The sequence below is a fragment of the Thalassophryne amazonica genome, chromosome 2 (assembly GCF_902500255.1).
Source record: "Thalassophryne amazonica chromosome 2, fThaAma1.1, whole genome shotgun sequence".
NCBI classification, from domain to species: domain Eukaryota; kingdom Metazoa; phylum Chordata; class Actinopteri; order Batrachoidiformes; family Batrachoididae; genus Thalassophryne; species Thalassophryne amazonica.
The window spans coordinates 129235674-129259028 of record NC_047104.1 but is presented as its reverse complement, the minus strand read 5'-3'; the positions used below and the strand labels follow the sequence as shown (position 1 = coordinate 129259028).

The 23355-nt window shown below is 42.6% G+C and overlaps 1 protein-coding gene across 2 annotated transcripts in view; it reads right to left on the bottom strand.

Moving 5' to 3' along the window:
• Positions 1–23355, bottom strand: part of wdhd1 (WD repeat and HMG-box DNA binding protein 1) — a 104217-nt gene that overhangs the window by 57054 nt on the left and 23808 nt on the right. For both annotated transcript variants that reach the window (XM_034193164.1, XM_034193165.1), the window contains exons 10-15: positions 22752–22956; positions 22144–22331; positions 10278–10462; positions 9849–10090; positions 4497–4634; positions 4189–4345 (exon numbers count right to left, since the gene is read on the bottom strand). In XM_034193164.1, coding sequence (XP_034049055.1) covers positions 4189–4345; positions 4497–4634; positions 9849–10090; positions 10278–10462; positions 22144–22331; positions 22752–22956 — 1115 coding nt within the window. The remainder of the gene's footprint in view (positions 1–4188; positions 4346–4496; positions 4635–9848; positions 10091–10277; positions 10463–22143; positions 22332–22751; positions 22957–23355) is intronic.

The following is a 23355-nucleotide window of genomic DNA, read 5'->3' as shown; positions in this document are numbered from 1 at the left end:
CTGCACGCACGCACATACACACAGCTCCTTCGGTAAACTACCCATTTTAAACGACTTTGACTAAGACGGCCACTGTCTTATTCAAAATTTAAACATCCAAATGACGGCAGGACGGCTGCCTAAAACTATGAGCTGAGAGGAAAAACAAAGAATTAAATAAAATAAATGACTCGTCAACTACTAAATTAGTTAATGATTTCAATCGTCAACGTAGTCGTGACTAGTCGAGGCAGCCCTACTTAAAACCGAAATGCATCCACAGTGGTGCCGTGGTACGTGGCTTTGGAACCAGAACCTCCTCACAATCCGTGTTATTATCTGGGCCTCGCTAACCATCCGACCAAGACGAGAGGGAAACAGAGTGAGTGAGGCAGCGAGGCTGCGTGTGGCTGCTGCGGCACGATGACGTTAGATTCTGAGTCGTTTTATGCAACTTTGTGGATAAAATTAGTAATTCACGGTAATCGCGATTATGAAAAATATTCGCGAATATGAAAAATAATGGCGGCTGGCAAATATTGTAATAATTGTGACTGCCCTATGCTAAATATGAATGAAATTATTCAATGGATTCTTAAGATATCATGCTAACAAGCGAGGACAGACGGACATGCTGATCGCTATATCCACTGTATTTCATACCAAGAGATAAAAAAAAAGAAAAAAAAAAGGGGGTGACTGGGTTTTTATTGCAGATTGGGGAAGAAGCAAGACGGTGACAGTGTATTTGGCAAGCCATCTGCTCTACATTTTCTCGTTTGTTGAGTGTTAAACATATTTTCAGTTTACTGCTTCAAACTGTGCAATTTTACATTTATGTTCCTGAGTGAACGCAACGATAAAAGCAGAATTGTATCTGAAAGTAAGAACACCATGTGAGTCTCAAATGCTCAGTATTTTTAAATATGGTGGTAACTAGTTATTGTAAATTTCTTTGAAACATCCTGATATAATTTTAACACCCCTAGTGTCCATGTAATATGTCTGGGTACAATCTTTAGTAATTGTGTTAAAATTTACCAAATGACATATTATATTTTATAAAATACATGCCCTCTTAAGTAGATATGTCCCATCTGACCAATAACCAACCCCCCCCCCCCCCCCCCCCCCAAATTGGTATTATATAACGGCTGAGTGGATCCTTGTCATTTGATTGGTGCTTTGTATGTCATATGACATGGATTATTTTTCCTATTTGTGTTGCCCTGCATTTAACATGCAAATTTGGTTCCATTTACCGTGAAAATTTGGTGCCATTTGTTTTGTACCATTGCACACTGCGAACCCCGCCCACTAGTGGGGGCAGCGTGGAGTTTGTTTTGCTGACAGACAATTTTAAGGAGCGAAGTGACCATACTAATTCTTCTAACATACACACACGCAAAAAACAAATCCACTACGATGTAAGCTGTATGAAGGCACAAACAGTTGTTAGGCTGAAGAAGATGAAGTTAGGATGAAAACCTGGGCAAATTTCTGACGCGATTTTTCGCTGGACTGAGTAAGTACACAAAGTCTTTTTGGTGGTGGTGGTGGGGTGCACGAAGTCAGTGCACGGCATCACGGACTACATCGTCAGAATTATTTTTGAACCATCTGTTTTTGCAAGTTGACCAAGAACAATTTTGGACTCCTTTTTAAAGTTCGTGTTGGATGGTTGACGTCAAAGCCCCACTGACACACACCAAGATGTAAGTGTGTTTCTGTTGTTTATAAATTAATAAAATATCAAATGACAAGGATCTATTTTTACCGAGATACAAAACAAATAATGAATGTTTTTTTCATTCTTTCAATGGAACGAATATTTCATGAGGTGAAAGATGGAATGTACCATTCAACAAGGTACGTTCCAGCTTTCATCGAATGAAATAGTTGTACCATTGAACTCATTAACATTCATTATTTGTATATTGTATAACGGCTGAATGGATCCTTGTCATTTGATTGGTGCTTTGTATGTCACGTGACATGGATTAGTCATCCCATTTGTGTTGCGTTGCATTTAGTGTGCAATTTGGTTCCATTTAGTGTGCAAATTTGGTTCCATATGTTTGGTATCATTGCATGCTGCAAACCCCGCCCACTAGTGGGAGCAGCGTTTAGCTAAACATGTAGAGTTTGTTTTGCTGACGGACGACAATTTGAAGGAGCTAACTGACAGTGCTAATTCTTTTAACACACACACACACACACACACACACACACACACACACACACACACACAAAATCCAAAAAAACAAATCCACTCCGCTGTAAGCCGCCTGGAGGCATGAAGAGCTGTTAGGATGAAAAGCTGATGTGATTTTTCGCTGGACTGATGAGCTACACAAAGTCTTTTTTTTTTTTTTTTGAAGTACACTACGTCAGTGCACAGCATCACCGGACTGCATCATCGCAATTTTGGACTCCCATTTAAAGTTCGTGTTGGACTGTTAAGCAGCAGTGGAACGCCAAAATGTAAGTCCCTTTACTGTTGTTTATAAATTAATAAAATATCCAATGGCAAGGATCTATTTTAGCCATTATATAAAACAAATAATGAATGTTTTTACATTCTTTGAATGTTTTTTTTTTTTCCAGCTTTCATCTCATGAAACATTTGTACCATTGAACTCATTCATTATTTGTATATTATCACAGTAGTCGCTGTGATATAATGCCCAACAATATTACTGCTAATACATCATTCATATGCAGAGGGTGCATTGCACAGGACATGTGGTCAATATCCACGAACACATGGTGCGATACAGAGCAAAGTTTAGAAGACTCATGGGATGTGTACCATTCCTACATAATGCATAAAGAAAATATTCAAATACTAGAAGCACTCGGAGAGTGCAAACCGCCAAGGCCATGGGGTAACTGACGCCATAACATCTACACACCGTGGAATCACTGAACCTAAAAAAGTCTAACAATGATGTTTGCTAGTAAAAAAAAGTTTCATCTGCTGTGACTGGATAGCATGTATCCTTAGCACTTGGCATCACAGTTTATTGCAACTTGCACCTTTCCCAGAAGCTACTGTCATCTGAGCACTGATATTGATATTGCATGTGCTTATAGACAAAAACAAATGAGACAAAATTCAATTTATTATTCAACTAAACTGCAAATATATTAATTTTTTAACATTTATGAAACACTTCTCTAAATTAATAACAGTAAATTCTGAAATAGAACTATTGTTTAAGTGTTGCATGTGCTACACAAGGCCATAGGGTCACTGACCCTAAAGAGATTCCCTCCTTGGCACAGTGATCTATTCAACAATTCAGTGTTACAACCAAAACTATGATACATACACTTTTCTTTCCTTTATATTTGACATCCTTGACCATGAAAACATACCACTAGAACTTGGAATCACTTTTATGTCTATTAGTTCAAAAGTTATTGTATAAAAACGATTTTTAAGATAATGGCGGTTTTCTTCTGGATCTAGCTCCATAACATTTGAAGCTACATCAAATTTGATGACACCTTACTGAATCAGTACAGATTCAGCTACAATTTGGTGTTAGTTGTGCATCTCTAGCTTCATTTGTCACCTCACACTGACACATTTTCTATTTTCCCTATATTTTTGCTTATTCTGGATCACCAGATCCGGAATCTGGATCCGATCATCACCAAACTTTGTTGTTTAATAGAACATTTGACTATGTTACACCCTAATTTTTTTCAAGCCTTTCTGCCTTGTTTTTGTGGAGTTAGAAACTAGAATGTCAAAATTCCCCCTATCCCGCAATGGTGAAGAATCCTTTAAAAAATTCCTGGGTCCGGATCGCGATCCGGATCACCACTAAAATTTAATCACTTGTTCATCTTGTCATTTCCAACCACTCCACAAAATTTCATCAAAATCCGTTCAAACCTTTTTGAGTTATCCTGCTGACAGACAGACAGACAAACTAACAAACAAACAAACTCGACCGAAAGCATAACCTCCTTGGCGGAGGTAACAATTTCCACCAGCTGCATCAAGCATGAACTCACTTTCATTCCACTGAGTTAAATCGGTCAGTGCGGCTATACATTTTCCTTAAACTACATTAATGTGCACATCATGTCAAACACAAACCACCTTCAGTCTACGACACGACCAAGCCAGAGATGTGTTGGTACCTTACAGAAAGACAGAAAACACTTTGGGAGTGACTGTGATGGATAATTCACCTGAGCTGTTGTGGGTTCTCATGCACACCGACCACCCAGTAGTGGTCAGATATGCTTTTGCAGGTTTCCCTGGTGTTACAAACTGGTGTCCATGTATTCCCCAGTGAGCGGTTCAGCATCCTCACCACACCCTCCGAATCCACATAACATGGAGTACCTGAAAATACACAGAGTCACCCTGTGGCTATCAAACACATCCTAAAATATGAAGAAAAAAAAAAAGAGCTGGATTAACGGAAAATTATGATGGAAGTGTCATGGCAAATTAAAAATATATTTTTCTCAGACGTTTATGTGGTTAGGCTCACCCTCAGCAGTAAATCCAAGCCAGGACAAGTAGGACTTGTGAGAGAGGGGGAAAGCTTCACCATGAATGACCTGTCTCTTCTTTCGACCAAAGTGCAGCAGCTGGACACCAAGAGCCTGATCACCATCAAAACCTGTAGCTGATGACACATATTGACACAAAACATTAGACACATTTGTCAGGCTGTATGCAGCTAATTGTTATATTGCATGTATGTCTGACTGAAACAGGTCTCTCTTGAGAACGAGACTTTGTGTCTCAACGAGACATCCATCCATTTTCTTCCACTTTATCCAGAATCGGGTCGCAGGGACAGCAGCTCAAGCAAAGCCGCCCAGACCTCCCAATCCACACACACCTCCTCCAGCTCCTCCGGGAGAACCCCAAGGCATTCCCAAGCCAGCCGAGAGATGTAGTCCCTCCAGCGTGTCCTGGGTCTTCCCCGGGACCTCCTCCCAATGGGACGTGCCCGGAACACCTCTCCAGCGAGGCGTCCAGGGGCAATCCGGAAAAGATGCCCGAGCCACCTCAACTGACTCCTTTCGATGTGGAGGAGCAGCGGCTCGACTCCGAGCTCCTCACCCTATCTCTAAGGGAGCGCACAGCCACCCTGCGGAGGAAACTCATCTCGGCCGCTTGTACTCGCGATCTCGTTCTTTCAGTCATGAGCCAAATCTCATGACCATAGGTAAGGATCGGAACATAGATCGATCTGTAAATCGAGAGCTTTGCCCCCCTACTCAGCTCTCTCTTCACCACGACGGTCCGATACAGCGACCGCATCACTGCAGACGCTGCACCGATCCGTCTATCAATCTCACGCTCCATCCGTCCCTCACTCGTGAACAAGACCCTGAGATACTTAAACTCCTCCACTTGAGGCAAGGACACTCCCCCGACCTGAAGAGGGCAAAGCACCTTTTTCCGGTCGAGAACCATGGCCTCGGATTTGGAGGTGCCGATTTTCATCCCGGACGCTTCACACTCGGCTGCAAACTGCCCCAGTGCACGCTGAAGGTCCTGAATTGATGAAGCCAACAGAACCACATCGTCTGCAAACAGCAGAGACGAGATTCTGTGCTTCCCAAACCAGACCCCCTCTACACCCTGGATGCGCCTAGAAATTCTGTCCATAAAAATAATGAACAGAACCGGTGACAAAGGGCAGCCTTGGCGGAGGCCAACGTGCAATGGAAACAGGTTTGACTTACTACCAGCAATGCGAACCAAGCTCCTGCTGCGGTCGTACAGGGACCGGATAGCCCTTAGCAAAGGACCCTGTACTCCCAGAGCACCCCCTGCAGGGTACCCCGAGGGACACGGTCGAACACCTTCTCCAGATCCACAAAACACATGTGGACTAGTTGGGCGAACTCCCATGAACCCTCGAGCACCTGATGGAGCGTGCAGAGCTGGTCCAGTGTGCCACGACCAGGACGAAAACCACACTGCTCCTCCTGAATCCGAGGTTCAACCATCAGTCGAATTCTCCTCTCCAGTACTCTGGAATAGACCTTACCGGGGAGGCTGAGGAGTGTGATCCCCCTATAGTTGGAACATACCCTCCTGTCCCCCTTCTTAAACAGAGGAACCACCACCCCGGTCTGCCAATCCAGAGGCACTGTCCCCGATCGCCACGCGATGTTGCAGAGGCATGTCAGCCAAGACAGTCCCATAGCATCCAGAGACTTAAGGTACTCAGGACGGATTTCATCCACCCCAGGAGCCTTGCCACCGAGGAGCTTTCTAACCACCTCGGTGACTTAGGCCTGGGTAATGGATGAGTCTGCCTCTGAGTCCCCAGTCTCTGCTTCCTCTTCGGTAGACGTGATGATGGAATTGAGGAGATCCTCGAAGTATTCCTTCCACTGCCCAACAACATCCCCAGTCAGGGTCAACAGCTCCCCACCCGCACCATAAACAGTGCTGGTGGAGAGCTGCTTCCGCCTCCCGAGGCGTCGGACAGTTTGCCAGAATCTCCTCGAGGCCGACCGATAGTCCTCCTCCATGGCCTCCCCGAACTCCTCCCAGACCCGGGTTTTTGCCTCTGCGACCGCACGGGCTGTGGCACGCTTGGCCTGCCGGTACCTGTCAGCTGCCTCTGGGGTCCCACTTACCAACAAAGATAAGTAGGACTCCTTCTTCAGCTTGACGGCATCCCTTACTTCCGGCGTCCAGCACCGGGTTCGGGAATTGCCGCCGCGACAGGCACCAGAGACCTTGTGACCACAGCTACAAGCGGCCGCATCGACAATGGAGGTGGAGAACATGGGTCACTCGGACTCCATGTCTCCAACCTCCCCCGGGATCTGGGAGAAGCTCTCCCGGAGGTGGGAGTTAAAGACCTCGCTGACAGAGGGTTTCGCCAGTCATTCCCAGCAGGCCCTCATGATACGTTTGGGCCTGCCAGGTCTGACCGGCTTCCTCCCCTCCCAGCGGATCCAACTCACCACCAGGTGGTGATCGGTCGACAGCTCTGCCCCTCTCTTCACTCGAGTGTCCGAGACACGTGGCCGAAGGTCATGATACGACTACAAAGTCGATCATCGACCTCCGGCTCAGGGTGTCCTGGTGCCACGTGCACTTATGGATACCCTTGTGCTCGAACATGGTGTTTGTGATAGACAAACTGTGACTAGCACAGAAGTCCATTTGTGATAGACAAACTGTGACTAGCACAGAAGTCCAACAACTGAACACCACTCGGGTTCAGATCGGGGAGGCCGTGCTTCCCGATCACCCCCCTCCAGGTCTCACTGTCGCCGCCCACGTGGGCGATGAAATCCCCCAGGAGAACAATGGAGTCCCCAGTCGGAGCGCTATCTAGTACCCCTCCCAGGGACTCCAAGAAGGTTGGGTACTCTGCACTGCCGTTCGGCCCGTAGGCCGAGACAATGATGACAGACGGGTCCCCGACCTGAAGGCGTAGGGACGCGACCCTCTCCAACACATGGCGACTGAGCTGAGGAGTAATAAGCAATGTGACCCCAGCTCTCCGCCTCTCCCCGTGGGCAACGCCAGAAAAATGAAGCGTCCAGCCCCTCTCCAGGAGTTGGGTACTCTCTCAACGCAACTCTCAACAAGACAGCCTGTAAAAATAACGTATAAATAATGTGACAAAGGAGATCATCATCAAAAATGTACAATGCTAACCTCACTTGATTAACTCGTTCAACGGCAAAGAACCAACTGGTGTCCTTGCTGGAAGTGAAAACATCACTTTGGTATTTGGAAATTTTGTTATATTGAATGAAACCTGAACACGCCCCCATCTCAGAGTTACCAAACAAGTTAAACCAACAGCCTAACCTTGGTTCAGATGTTTTATTAAAGCATATTTTGGTAGACTGGGTGGAGGTTTTCATGATGGGAGGCTTGGGTGAGGTATTAAAATTTATCTTTGGATTATTGCCTCAGTAACCACTCCATGGTTACAGAGGCAATAAGCCAGATAAATTTGACATGTTAACACTGCTAAAGGTGCTACCATACAAATTAAATAACAAAAAAAATTCACTTTATAGAAATATTGGCGCACAGACTTCTTAAATGCTCCACTGGGACAATTAACCACACCACAAACCATATTACCACAGATATCTATATTATAATAGCCAAGTGGCCTTTGTGTGTGTGTGCGCGTATGGCTTAGATCACGGCGAAACCAGGGAGAGCTGACATTTGCCAATTGGTGTGCTTATGTATTTTGATCCAGGATGAACGCTGAGAAAGCATGAAATTGACAGGACAAATATTTTTTGAGCAATTAGCAATTATAGCTAACCAGTATACAATGGGCATTGTCCTGCAATGCAGCATGGGAGTTCAGGGTTTTGTGGTTTTAAATGCTAATGTGGTTCATGTTAGTTTTACAGTGTTGTTAGTGTTATTGACTTTTTGTGTTTTGTAGTTCACTTGGTTTAGTCAGTTTAGTTCAGTGTTATGTTGCTGTTACCATGAGTGACTTTGTGTTATGTTTCCAGTACCGTAAGTGAAAAGTGTAGTGCTTTTAATGTCTTCTGCCACCGTCTGTTTCAAATTAAAAGTACCTACTTACAGCAGAATGCAGAAAAGACAAAAAACTGTGCATTCATGCAATTTTGATCACGCACAAACTGGGGAGAGCTGACATTTGCCGTTTGTTATGCTTATGTATGCCAAGTGCAAAAACCAAGCGTTGACAGGACTAATATTTTTAGAATAGCTACAGATATTACCAAACAACACTGAACAATGGACACTGATATTTATATTCTGAACTCACACGCCAATCTGGCAAGGGGCTTTAAATCATCTACATATTAAAAGCATGAGTGGGTGATTTTATTTAGTAAGTTCAATGTAAGTACATAATATAATTGTAAATATATTAAAAATACATCGATGACACCAGAAAGTGAAAACATGTCTTTCCATTGTGGTCCATTTAAAAATCAAATGGCAAAATAGAAGTTAAAATAAAATAATTATTATAATGGTGTATATATGATATCAAAACCTAAACAATTTATAAATACATTAAGACAGTAAATTAACAAAAAATAATTATTACCACTAAATGTCAGTTACCCATTCTATAAACACTACCTAATCTAGAAACCGTGGATCCCCACAGGCAACACACTAGTATGTCATAAATTGCACAAGGAGGACAGGCTCTGGACACAGCCAGCCAAGTGTGGCTTTTGAGACCCAAACAATTTTCCCCCCCAGGGCTACCTGATTTTCTGCTCTAAAGTTGGGAATTTTAACATGGAAGTCTACAGGGAGCTACACTCTTTTGGGGCCAACCTCATGCTAAACTGCTTCATTTAACAGGACAGGTGGTTGGGAGTTAAGCATGACCCCAGTGTACACATTTCGTAATTGAGTGACGATCTGCGCACGCACACAGATCATCAGTCAAGACATTTGGGATATAAATTCACGTCACAACCATCTCTGAGTTCAGAGGGAAATCAACCTACTTTCTGTGAGTCAAATTGGAGAAGATTCAAATGTCAGCCGGTGCCTGATTATTTGTCATTCTACCCCCCACCCCCCCACCTTTTTTTTTGGTCACTTGCATGCGTCTGACACTGAACTCAGATTCGATCTCAGATGTATCCGAGTAAATCGTCAAATCAGATACAAGTTACACAGAGATCAAGGTGACTGGTGTACGTGAGTATGATGGCACCTCTATTAGACTTTCAGACAGAATTTTAAAAAAATTATTCAGGCATTTTTGGCAGATACAGTAAGCACAGCTTTACTGTCAAATATTTTTGACCATTTTACAAGATATAAAATAAACAATCAATTAGTCAATAATCAGTCACACTGAATATTTGTCCCAGCTTTAGTGTCATACCTCGATGGTAGACAATGAGCAGCTGCTCTCCGTGAGCTGCCATGCACACCACACGACCCGGCAGGCTGAAGATCTCTTTTTGAACTCCTCCTATGGAGAAAAGCCTGACCATCAGCGTGCTGGTGGCAGCTGCTGCCCAGCCCTGACCCAGGCACAACGCCCTCACATCCTCGCCCTTTGGTAGGTCCACTATCCACTCCTTGTTGGTGTCCCATGATGAGAAGTGAAGGCACTGAAGCTTGCTAAGAAAGGGAAGAGGAATAAATTGAAACCACTGACACCAGGCCACATGAACCTCACATCACCATCCCTGGTTTTACTCACAGCTAAGAAGACAAGACAACATGACCACAGTTTCATTTTTTTATGTATGCGATTGCTCAATTTAACCTTTACAGTCTATTTTGAGTCAGAGATGGAGAACTATACCTGGCGAGTTCATCTGTGCTGGGACACGCCAAGAGCACTGCCTCCTGGGAGAGGTCAACCATGGTGTGAGCCAAAGAGTTGGTGATGTGCATGGCGTGATGCACAGCCGTGTCATGAAACTCCACGTCGATGGCATTGTCCTGGTCATCATTGTAGCCACGTACTATTCCTACAGAATTCCACATCTGAGACACATTTTGGCTGTTATTACATGTGCCGGGAGAAAACCCACACAGACACAGGGAGAACATGCAAAGTCCACACAGAAAGGGCAGGAAGGATTCAGCGATGTTCTTGCTGTGAAGCACCAGTGCTAACTATTAATCCACCATGCCACCAGTTGTTGAGAGCTTGTTTGGTTACCAGAGACTGATTAATAGTGATATCAACGTCCATCGCTCACTGTTGTTACCCAATATCACTAATTTCTTCTCCAAAAAGATTATATATACACACACACACACACACACACAGTAAGGAAAATAAATATTTAAACACCCTGCGATTTTGCAAGTTCTCCCACTTAGAAATCATGGAGGGGTCTGAAATTTTCATCTTAGGTGCATGTCCACTGTGAGAGACATAATCTAAAAAAACAAATCTTTTTTTAAATTATTTATTTGTATGTTACTGTTGCAAATAAGTATTTGAACATCTGTAAAAATCAATGTTAATATTTGGTACAGTAGCCTTTGTTTGCAATTACAGAGGTCAAACGTTTCCTGTAGTTTTTCACCAGGTTTGCACACACTGCAGGAGGGATTTTGGTCCACTCTTCCATACAGATCTTCTCCAAATCTTTCAGGTTTGGAGTTTCAGCTCCCTCCAAAGATTTTCTATTGAGTTCAGGTCTGGAGACTGGCCAGGCCACTCCAGTACCTTGAAATGCTTCTTACAGAGCCCCTTTTTAGTTGCCCTGGCTGTGTGTTTGGGGTCATTGTCATGCTGGAAGACCCAGCCATGACCCATCTTCAATGCTCTTACAGAGGGAAGGAGGTTGTTTGCCAAAATCTCACAATACATGACCCCATCCATCCTGCCTTTAATATGGAGCAGTCGTCCTGTCCCCTTTGCAGAAGAGCACCCCCAGAGTATGATGTTTCCACCCCCATGCTTCACGGTTGGGATGGTTTTCTTGGGGTTGTTTTCATCCTCTAAACATGGTAAGTGGAGTTGATTCCAAAAAGCTCTATTTCTGGTCTCATCTGACCACGTGACCTTCTCCCATGCCTCCTCTGGATCATGCAGATGGTCACTGGTGAACTTCAAACGGGACTGGACATGTGCTGGCTTGAGCAGGGGGACCTTGCTGCCCTGCAGGATTTTAAACCATGACAGCATTATGTGTTACTAATGTATTCTTTGTGACTGTGGTCCCAGCTCTCTTCAGGTCATTGACCAGGTCCTCCTGTGTAGTTCTGAGCTTTCTCAGAATCATCCTTACCCCCCAAAGTGAGATCTTGCATGGAATCCCAGACCGAGGGAGATTGACAGTCATCTTGTATTTCTTTCACTTTCTAATAAATAATCATAACAGTTGTCTTCTACCAAGCTGCTTGCCTGTTGTCCTGTAGTCCATCCCAGCCTTGTGCAAGTGTACAGTTTTGTCCCTGGTGTCCTTAGACAACTCTTTGGTCTTGGCTATAGTGGACAGGTTGGAGTGTGATTGATTGAGTGTGTGAACAGGTGTCTTTTATACAGGTAACGAGTTCAAACAGGTGCAATTAATACAGGTAAAGAGTGCAGAATAAATCAAATAAATTTTATTTATATAGCACCAAATCACAACAAACAGTTGCCCCAAGGCGCTTTATATTGTAAAGCAAAGCCATACAATAATTACGGAAAAATCCCAACGGTCAAAACGACCCCCTGTGAGCAAGCACTTGGCGACAGTGGGAAGGAAAAACTCCCTTTTAACAGGAAGAAACCTCCAGCAGAACCAGGCTCAGGGAGGGGCAGTCTTCTGCTGGGACTGGTTGGGGCTGAGGGAGAGAACCAGGAAAAAGACATGCGGCGGAGGGGAGCAGAGATCAATCACTAATGATTAAATGCAGAGTGGTGCATACAGAGCAAAAAGAGAAAGAAACACTCAGAGCATCATGGGAATCCCCCAGCAGTCTAAGTCTATAGCAGCATAACTAAGGGATGGTTCAGGGTCACCTGATCCAGCCCTAACTAACTATAAGCTTCTAAAAGAAAAATTAACAGGTCTCTGTGAGCCAGAATTCTTGCTGGTTGGTAGGTGTTCAAATACTTATTTGCAGCAGTAACATACAAATAAATTATATATAAAAAAAATCATACATTGTGATTTACGGATTATTATTATTATTATTATTTTTGGATTATATCTCTCACTGTGGACATGCACCTAAGATGAAAATTTCAGACCCCTCCATGATTTCTAAGTGGGAGAACTTGCAAAACCGCAGGGTGTTCAAATACTCCTCACTATATATATATATATATATATATATATATATATATATATATATTTATTATAAATCATTGGTTGAGGGATGGCCCTTCCACATTTCAAAAACTATTTCTGTGCAACCCAGATTAAACCTTTGATAAATATTTGTACCCCATCATATAAAACTAGGTGGAAAGATATTGAACTCTCCCATATGAAAAAAAAAAACCCAGTGCATGCACTGATAGCGCAAAAACATCTTGGAGGACTTCTAGATACTGTGAAAAATCCTTTAATAGAAGCTCAGTTTAAAATCTGGAACACAATAAAAGAAAAATATAAATTGGATAATAAAATACAAATAATTCAATGGTGCACCTTTGACCCTGGTTTTAAATCTAACAAGATGGATCATAGATTCAAATCATGGATCACAAAAGGAATAACAACCTTCTCCTCCTTCACAGAAAAAGGCCAATTTAAAGACTTTGAATATTTGAAAAGAAAATATGGTCTTGAGAAAATTTTTTATAGATATCTTCAGATTCGTAACTATTTTGATCGTAATATAAGAAACAATACAAATATAGAGGATCCGATACTGAGATTATTTACAGATGCTTATCAAAATGCTTCAAACACGGGAGTTATTTCCAAAATCTATAAAGGTCTTATGACTAAGAAACAATATACAACAGAGTACATTAAAGGGAAATGGGAGAAAGAGGGAAATTTCTCAATATCAAATGAAGACTGGTCAGGTATGTGGAATTTTGTATGGAGATGTACAAACTCCCAATTGTGGAGGGAATTTGGTTGGAAGTGTAGTGTTCGTTTTTTAATCACACCTAGGCAGAAAGCATACTTTGCATGAGGGGACAGTGAATGTTGGAGACAATGTGGGTGTCAGGAGGCAGACCAATGGCATATTTTTTGGGAGTGCCCAGTAATAAAACCATTTTGGATGGAGGTAGATAAAACACTAAAAAACATCCTGAACATTGACTTGCCTCTGCATTTTACTTCACTATTTCTGGGAATTGTTGTTTTTCAGTCAAGAAGTGATAAATATATGTTCAGCATACTGATCTCAGCCTGTAAAAAAGCTCTCACTAGAAAGTGGCTGCTTCCTGAACCCCCCACAATACAAGAGTGGATTAATATTGTGAATGATCTTTATGTTATGGAAAGGATGACTTTTGTTTACGTTTACAGAAAGATGCTTTTATTGAATACTGGAGGAAGTGGGTTAAATATGTGAAACCTCTACGAGCGGACTTTGTGGAGGTGACAATCCAAGAACCGTATGATGCCGTCTTGTCTTAGTGTTTTTTAACTCAAGTTATTTCTATTTCTGCTTTAAATTTTTGCATCTCTCTTCAAATCTCTCTGATAGGCCGGTAGGCACTTTTTTGTTGTTGTTTTACAATCATTATGTCTCCCATGTTTGTATTTTATGTTTGCTGTTTAAAACTGAGGACTACAGAGGAAACTGAACAGATTTCTATCTCAAAAAACAATGTAAATATTCTCTGTTGTCTAAAAACCAAAATAAAGAATCTAAAAAAAAAAAATAATAATAATAATAATAATAATAATAAATCATTGGTTGTCTGGATCAGAAATTTCAGACAAACACACTGATATTTGAGAAGTGAAATGAAGTTTCTAGTCTTTACAGAAAGTGTGCAATAATTATTTAAACAAAATTAGGCAGGTGCATAAATTTGGTCACCCTTATTTTATTGATTTGAATACATTTAGCACTAATTATTGTAACACAAAATTGGTTTGGTAAGCTAAATGAACCTTGACCTTCTTACACAGGTGAATCAAATCATGAGAAAGGGTATTTAAGGTGGCCATTTACAAATGTTTCCCCTCTTTGCATCTCTTCTAATGAGTGGCAACATGGGAGCCTCTAAACAACTCTCAAATGACCTGAAAACAAAGATTGTTCAACATCATGGTTTAGGGGAAGGATACAAGAGATTTCAGCTGTCAGTTTCCACTGTGAGGAACATAGTGAGGAAATGGAAGACCACAGGCACAGTACTAGTTAAGGCCCGAAGTGCCTTAACTAGGCCAAGAAAAACCTCAGATAAGCTGAAGCGAAGGATGGCAAGAACAGTCATAGTCAACCCACAGACCTGCTCCAAAGACCCACAACATGATCTTGCTGCAGATAGTGTTTCTGTGCACCGCTCAACTATACAGCATGCTTTGCACAAGGAGATGCTGTATGATGCTGTAATGCAAATTAAGCCTTTTCTGAGTACACGCTACAAACAGAGTCGCTTGAGGTATGCTAAAGCACATTTGGACAAGTCAGCTTCATTTTGGAATAAGGTGCTGTGAGCTGATAAAACTAAAATTGAGTTATTTGGACATAAGGGGCGGGAAGCATGGCTAAAAACAAGAACACAGTGTGGCAAAGCGGACAATTTACTCCTAATCGTCAAGACAATTAGAAATCATGAATGAACATGATATGTCAGACTTCTGACACCACCCTGGGAATTTCACCCTGGGAATTCGACAATTGAATAACTTCAACCTAAGACACACAGGTTTGTTGTAATCGAGACAGAGATGTGGTTCCCAAATACAAAAAAATAAAGAATTTATTGACAATTCAATTTCTAGTTAAAAAGACAATTTTGTAAAAAACTCATTTAAAACACCACCAATTATGACCACATGAGGGCACCCTTGCATCACGCAGCCTGGCAGCACACGCAGCTGACAGTTTTCCTAATGTCCACACTGAGCGTAAAGCCGCCGCAGCAAACAGGGCACATCCACCGGTCTCACAGGACGAAATCTTTCAGCAGAGCACCAGAGCAAAGCAACAGGGCCTCCTTCCACAGCTTGGTCCAAAATCCGAAGCTTCCGTCACAGCAATCAGTTGTAACTCGACACCACCCCAGAGCGTCAAGAGCACCACAAACTCAGCAGCGCACCACCAACGACAGCCCACACAGAGGTCTCTGTCTTCACAGGAACGTGGAAGTGAACACGTCCAAACACCTGCAGTCAGTCTCCAGAAACAGAAAGAAGAGCACACACACTCCCTCTTTTATGCAAACACTCCTTTGCCACAACCAGCTGCACTCAATCCACCAGCTGAACATCATTAAGGTCATCTATCCTGCTACAACAGCATTCCAAGAAAAACACTTGCTGCCTACAGTAAAATTTGGAGGTGGTTCCATCATGCTGTGGGGCTGTGTGGCCAGTGCAGGTACTGGGAATCTTGTTAAAGTTGAGGGTTGGATTCCAGTCAATATCAGCAGATTCTTGAGAACAATGTTCAAGAATAAGTGACAAAGTTGAAGCTGCACCAGGGCTGGCTCTTTCAACAAGGCAATGACCCTAAACACTACTCAAAATCTACTAAGGCATTCATGCAGAGGAACAAATACAATGTTCTGAATGGCCATCTCAGCCCCAAGACCTGAATATGATTAAAAATCTGTGGTGTGATTTTAAGCGGTCTGTCCATGCTTGGAAACTAACAAACAGGGCCACATAGAGACAGACAAACACATTCTCACTCACAGGCTTTAAAGTTTTAAAGCCTCCAAGTTTTAAAGTTTCCAATCCACATAACCTGCATGTCTTTGGATGTGGGAGGAAGCCGGAGCATGCATATACGAGGTCTATTAGAAAAGTATCCGACCTTATTATTTTTTTCAAAACCATATGGATTTGAATCACGTGTGATTGCATCAGACAAGCTTGAACCCTCGTGTGCATGCGTGAGTTTTTCCACGCCTGTCAGTTGTGTCATTCGCCTGTGAGCAGGCTTTGAGTGAGGAGTGGGCCAGCCCCCTCGTCAGATTTTCATTGCCAGGAAATGGCGGAATGATTTGGGCTTTTTTTTTTCCATCAGAATTTTTTCAGAAACTGTTAGAGACTGGCAGCTGGAAACCATTAGAAAAATTGATCTGGCTTTCGGTGAAAATGTTACGGGCTTGGTAGAGAATAAGGAGTGTTACTGTCGCTTTAAGGACGGCCCCCAGCGGCTGTGGGGCGTGCCGCGCTCCGAAGCTGCCATCGACAGGCTGAACGACCATTTCATTTCTCAACGGATGGCTGTCTGGATCCGTGACCATCGTGTGCCATTTCTCTGGTTATCACAAGAGCTGGACATCAACCATTTTCCGGCAGATTTCACTTTTAACAAGAGATTTTGTTATGGAAAGCTGAGCGGAAGCTTCGCGCATCACGATGGATTTGCTACTGGAGCGAGACAAAACCACCTCCGTTTTGGTCTTTGAGATGGCGTTCAGACAGCTGTCGGTGGTTTTTCCATCGAGTGATTATCCGAGAAATTGTGGATGTGCCTGGACATGCCAGAACATGTCCCGTGAGGCTTCATCACGGCGTTGCTTTGCGCCATGCGGCACCGCCGCGACGCGCGGAATTCCTCCGCACGGAATTCCTCCGCACGTCTGTCTCAATGTGTCGAAAAAGTGCTGATGTCCACGTCTTTTCACAATTCCTGTGCTAGTCAGACGACGTCCCGGATAAAACACAGCGTCCAGTTTGGAAATGAACGGCACATTCCACTGTTACAGGAGTTTTTGTCATGGAAATAGGAGCAGAGGCTTCGCGCGGTGCCGCATGGCACAAAGCAACGCCGTGATGAAGCCTCACGGGACATGTTCTGGCATGTCCAGGCACATCCACAATTTCTCGGATAATCACTCGATGGAAAAACCACCGACAGCTGTCTGAACGCCATCTCAAAGCCGTCCTGTGAGACCAAAACGTAGGTGGTTTTGTCTTGCTCCAGTAGCGAATCCATCATGACGCGCGAAGCCTCCGCTCGGCTTTCCATGACAAAATCTCTTGTTAAAAGTGAAATCTGCCCCACAGCCGCTGGGGGCCATCCTTAAAGCGACAGTAACACTCATTCTCTGCCAAGCCCATAACATTTTCACCGAAAGCCAGATAAATTTTTTAATGGTTTCCAGCTGCCAGTCTCTAACAGTTTCTGAAAAGATTCTGATGGGAAAAAAAGCCCAAATCATTCCGCCATTTCCTGGCAATGAAAATCTGACGAGGGGGCTGGACCACTCCTCACTCAAAGCCTGCTCACAGGCGAATGACGCAACCGACAGGCGTGGAAAAACTTACGCATGCGCACGAGGGTTCAAGCTTGTCTGACGCAATCACACATGATTCAAATCCATATTGTTTTTGAAAAAAATAATAAGGTCGGATACTTTTCTAATAGACCTCGTATACAGTAGTGTTCAGAATAATAGTAGTGCTATGTGACTAAAAATATTAATCCAGGTTTTGAGTATATTTCTTACTGTTACATGGGAAACAATGTACCAGTAGATTCAGTAGATTCTCACAAATCCAACAAGACCAAGCATTCATGATATGCACACTCTTAAGGCTATGAAATTGGGCTATTAGTAAAAAAAAGTAGAAAAGGGGGTGTTCACAATAATAGTAGTCTGGCATTCAGTCAGTAAGTTCGTCAATTTTGTGGAACAAACAGGTGTGAATCAGGTGTCCCCTATTTAAGGATGAAGCCAGCACCTGTTGAACATGCTTTTCTCTTTGAAAGCCTGAGGAAAATGGGACGTTCAAGACATTGTTCAGAAGAACAGCGTAGTTTGATTAAAAAGTTGATTGGAGTGGGGGAAACTTATACGCAGGTGCAAAAAATTATAGGCTGTTCATCTACAATGATCTCCAATGCTTTAAAATGGACAAAAAACCAGAGATGCTTGGAAGAAAATAGAAAACAACCATCAAAATGGGTAGAAGAATAACCAGAATGGCAAAGGCTCACCCATTGATCAGCTCCAGGATGATCAAAAACAGTCTGGAGTTACCTGTTAGTTAGAAGACGCCTGTGTGAAGCTAATTTATTTGCAAGAATCTCCTGCAAAGTCCTTCTTTTAAATAAAAGACGTGCAGAAGAGGTTACAATTTGCCAAAGAACACATCAGCTGGCCTAAAGAGAAATGGAGGAATATTTTGTGGACTGATGAGAGTAAAATTGTTCTTTTTGGGTCCAAGGGCCGCAGACAGTTTGTGAGACGACCCCCAAACTCTGAATTCAAGCCACAGTTCAAGTGAAAACAGTGAAGCATGGTGGAGCAAGCATCATGATATGGGCATGTTTCTCCTACTATGATGTTGGGCCTATATATCGCATACCAGGTATCATGGATCAGTTTGGATATGTCAATATACTTGAAGAGGTCATGTTGCCTTATGCTGAAGAGGACATGCCCTTGAAATGGGTGTTTCAATAAGACAATGACCCCAAGCACACTAGTAACTACGTATGAGAACTCTCATCCTGATGCTGTGAAAATAGTAGCAGGAGACTTTAACAGATGTAACTTGAAGTCGCGCGTCCCAACTACTACCAGCACGTAAAGCAACCGACCAGAGGCGCACGTATTTTAGACCACTGCTATAGTAATGTGAAGTCCGCTTTCAGGTCTAGTTCAAGACCGGCTTTTGGTAAATCCGATCACTCCACTATTTTTCTTCTTCCTACATACATGCAGAGGAGTAAACAAATTAAGCCACAAACACATATCGTACAGTGCTGGAATGAGGACAGTGAAATGAAACTCCAAGGCTGTTTTGATGCCACGGATTGGACTGTTTTTAAGTCAGAGAATTTAGATGAATATTGTGTTGCTCTAACTGGATACATTCAATTTTGCATTGACTGCTGTGTGCCAAAGAAAGTAGTTAAGCATCACCCTAGTCAAAATCCATGGTTTAATTTGGATGTTGAAATGAAATTAAAAGAGCGCTCAGTGGCTTTTAATTCAGGTGATGCTGGTGCATATAAGCGGGCCCGATATGCAGTGGAGCACTCTATAAAGGTAGCTAAATGCTCTTATGGACATAAAATTGAAATTTTTTTTAAAGAGAATGACCCAAAACGTATGTGGGAGGGTCTAAACAAGGTCACTTCATCTAAACCCAGGAGAGAGACCATTACTGATTTTGAACTCTCTCTACCTAATGTGTTGAACCAGTTTTATTGCCGCTTTGAAACTGGGAACGGGGAGACATTTTCATTTCCAGAATTCACAGATGAGAACTATCTTATTCTTCATCAGGAGGACGTCCAAAGGTCCCTCAAAAGGACAAATGTGAGGAAGGGCAGTGAGCCAGATGGAATCCCCCTTCACGTCCTTAAACTCTGCTCAGAACAACTTGCCCCAGCTCTAACGGATTTATTCAACTTGTCACTGAGGCGCTGCACTGTTCCACTTGCCTTCAAAAGGTCAACCATTATCCCAGTGCCAAAGAATTCACCAGTCTCTTGTCTTAAAAACTATCGACCAGTGGTCCTAACTTCAGTTTTAATGAAGTGTTTTGAGCGTTTGGTGTTGAACTATATTAAAGACCAGATACCGGTGGCCGTTGACCCACTTCAGTTTGCTTATAGACAAAACAGGAGCGTGGAGGACGCCATTGCCTTTGCCCTGAACTTTGTATACAAGCATTTGGACAAAAGGCAGTCTCATGCAAGAATGCTCTTTCTGGACTATAGCTCAGCGTTCAATTCCTTGGTTCCAGCAAGACTCATTGTAAAACTGAAAAATCTTGGCCTTTGTGATGCCATGTGCAAATGGATTTTGAACTTTTTGTCTGGCAGGCCTCAAAGGGTTAAGGTTAATGACTGTGTCTCTGATGAACTTATTGTGAACACTGGCTCTCCACAAGGATGTATACTAAGCCCATTGCTGTATACCTTGTACACCTATGATTGTGTTGCTTCTAATCCCAACAATCTGATTAGTAAGTATGCAGATGACACAACTATAATCTGACTCATTCATGCTAATCATGACTCGCACTATAGATCAGAGGTGGAAAAAATAGTTCTGTGGAGCGAACAAAACAACTTGAAATTGAATACCTCCAAAACTTGTGAGCTCATCGTTGATTTTGGACACAGCTCTCATAAGCCTATCCGTATCAATAATGTTGAGGTGCAAAGGGTAGATACTGCAAATTTTTGGGTGTGACTCTTTCAAATAATTTAACCTGGAACCCAAACACTACTGCTATTGCTAAAAAAATTCCGTCAGCATTTGTTCTTTTTACGCAAGTTGAAGGCTTTCATCCCAAACAAATTCTGACAAACTTTTATCGCTGTGCTATTGAGAGTGTTCTCACAGGAGCCATCACAGTGTGGTTTGGTAACGCCACAAACAAAGAAAAACGAGCACTGCACAAAGTTCTCCGCTCAGCCAGCAGGACTGCTGGTGTGGAGCTGCCCGATCTGGAGGACATTTATAAAAAAAGACTTCTTTCTCGGGCATTATCGATCATTAATGACCCATCTCATCATCCGGCCAGTGACTTTTTTGACCTGCTTCCCTCTGGCAGAAGGTATTTGTGCCATTAAAAGCACAACATCCTGCCATAACAGGAGTTTTTTTCCCCCACAGGCTGTGAAAATTTTAAACAATGCACTATAGTAAAGCACTTTGGATCTGCATGGGCACTTAAGTGTTTGATATTTTAAACTAGTATTTATTGACTTTGAATACCTTCTTTTGATATTTTTATGTGGCTTGGGGGTTTTAATCATGCTGTACATGTTGAATGAATGGCTTGTGTTTGTTTGTTTGTTTGATGTGCACTGAGATCTGCTCGAAATTTTTGATTCCAATGTGGTTTTTTTACTGTAAATGGCAATAAACTGAAACTGAAAACGAGCAAAATCTTGGTTCTAAACCAACAAAATTAATGCCTCGCAGATGTGAAGAAATCATGAAAAACTGTGGTTATACAACTAAATACTAGTTTAGTGATTCACAGGATTGCTAAAAAAGCAGTTTGAACATAACAGTTTTGACTTTGTAGCATCAACAGCAGATGCTACTATTATTGTGAACACCCCCTTTTCTACTTTTTTTTTTTACTAATAGCCCAATTTCATAGCCTTAAGAGTGTGCATATCATGAATGCTTGGTCTTGTTGTATTTGTGAGAATATACTCAATCTACTGGTACCTTGTTTCCCATGTGACAATAAGAAATATACTCAAAACCTGGATTAATCTTTTTAGTCACATAGCACTACTATTATTCTGAACACTACTGTATATATATATATATATATATATCTGTGTGTGTGTGTCATGCAATTAATCAAATTAACTACAAGGTTTGCAATTAATTAATCATGTCAATCACATGTATAAATTTTTTTTTAGGCTCTCAGAGATGCAATGATGGAAAAAAATTTCACTCTTAAAATCAATACAGAAATATACAATCTATAAAATTAAACTGTGCAGGCAATTTATATTCAACCTATTGGAAACAAAAGCATCAAAAAAAAAAAAAAAAAAAAGCAACACACTGGAGAAGCCGTACCTGCAGAGGAAATGAACCACAGGGAAATGAACCACAGGTCAGTGAGTTGTTGGCCTACCATAAAGCGGTGAGTGAGATGCACAGGCGTGGAGGCGGGCTGAAAGGCCTTCTGCAGGGGTGTTGGCATGGGTCCTACATAGATGGGACGCAAAGGCAACGGAGGACCAGCTGCTGGCAGGGTGTTGCTACCTGCATCCTCATCATCATCTCCATATTTATCTTGCCCAATCTTCAACAAGCCTGTGTCTGAAAGAAGACATTTTAAATAATGCGCAGATGTTAAACTCGCATTTCCCACATCTCCAATGGATGTCACACTGCAGTGCACTCAAAGAAAGACACGGCCACTAATTTCCACTCAGCAAAACAACTTTAGAGGCTCATTTATTGGTGGTAGGAAAGCTGATTGGGATTGTGGTACTGGAAGAAACATTTCTGGTCTCTTTTGTTCTACACTGACAATATTAACTGTATGAAGAATGGAACATGTGTGCAGGTGCCAAATAAGATTTTCTAGATTAACATGAAAAAGTAAAGTAGCATCTGCAGAAGGTACAGCCGGGGGTGGGGGGAAGATCACAGAAAAACATGAACCACTCACTGGATTGGATCAGTGTATCCCCCATTTCTCAAACACCCCCTCACTCACATTAAGACTGAACTTACCAAGTGAGTTATCATCTAGGAACAAGCGTCTGTTCTTCATCCGCCCTGTTGAAGGCACGAGATCATCATCATCATCATCGTCGTTATCACCAATGGCAGGTCTCTTAGCAGGTGAGTTGGTGTCACTCAGCCCTTCGTCCATGACCCGGTCATCGTCATCATCAAACAGGCCATCATAGTCTTCTGCAGACTTATTCAATGATACCTGGTGAAATTCCAGAGAGTATGGCATCAACCGTGGCAGCTTCCTGGGAAGGTTTCCCCACGTGATTATCAGGGAAAGCACAGGAGTGAGGAGTCAGTCAGCGAGTGGGTCCCTAAAGCCCCTTTTACACCAGGCCCACTTTGAGTTGTGTCGTATGGGGGGAAAAAAAAAAATATACACACACACACATACACACACACACACATACACACATACACACACACACACATACACACACATACACACATACACACACACACACATACACACACATACACACACACACATACACACACACACACACACACACATACACACACACACACACATACACACACACACATACACACACACACACACACACACACACACACACACACACACACACACACACACACA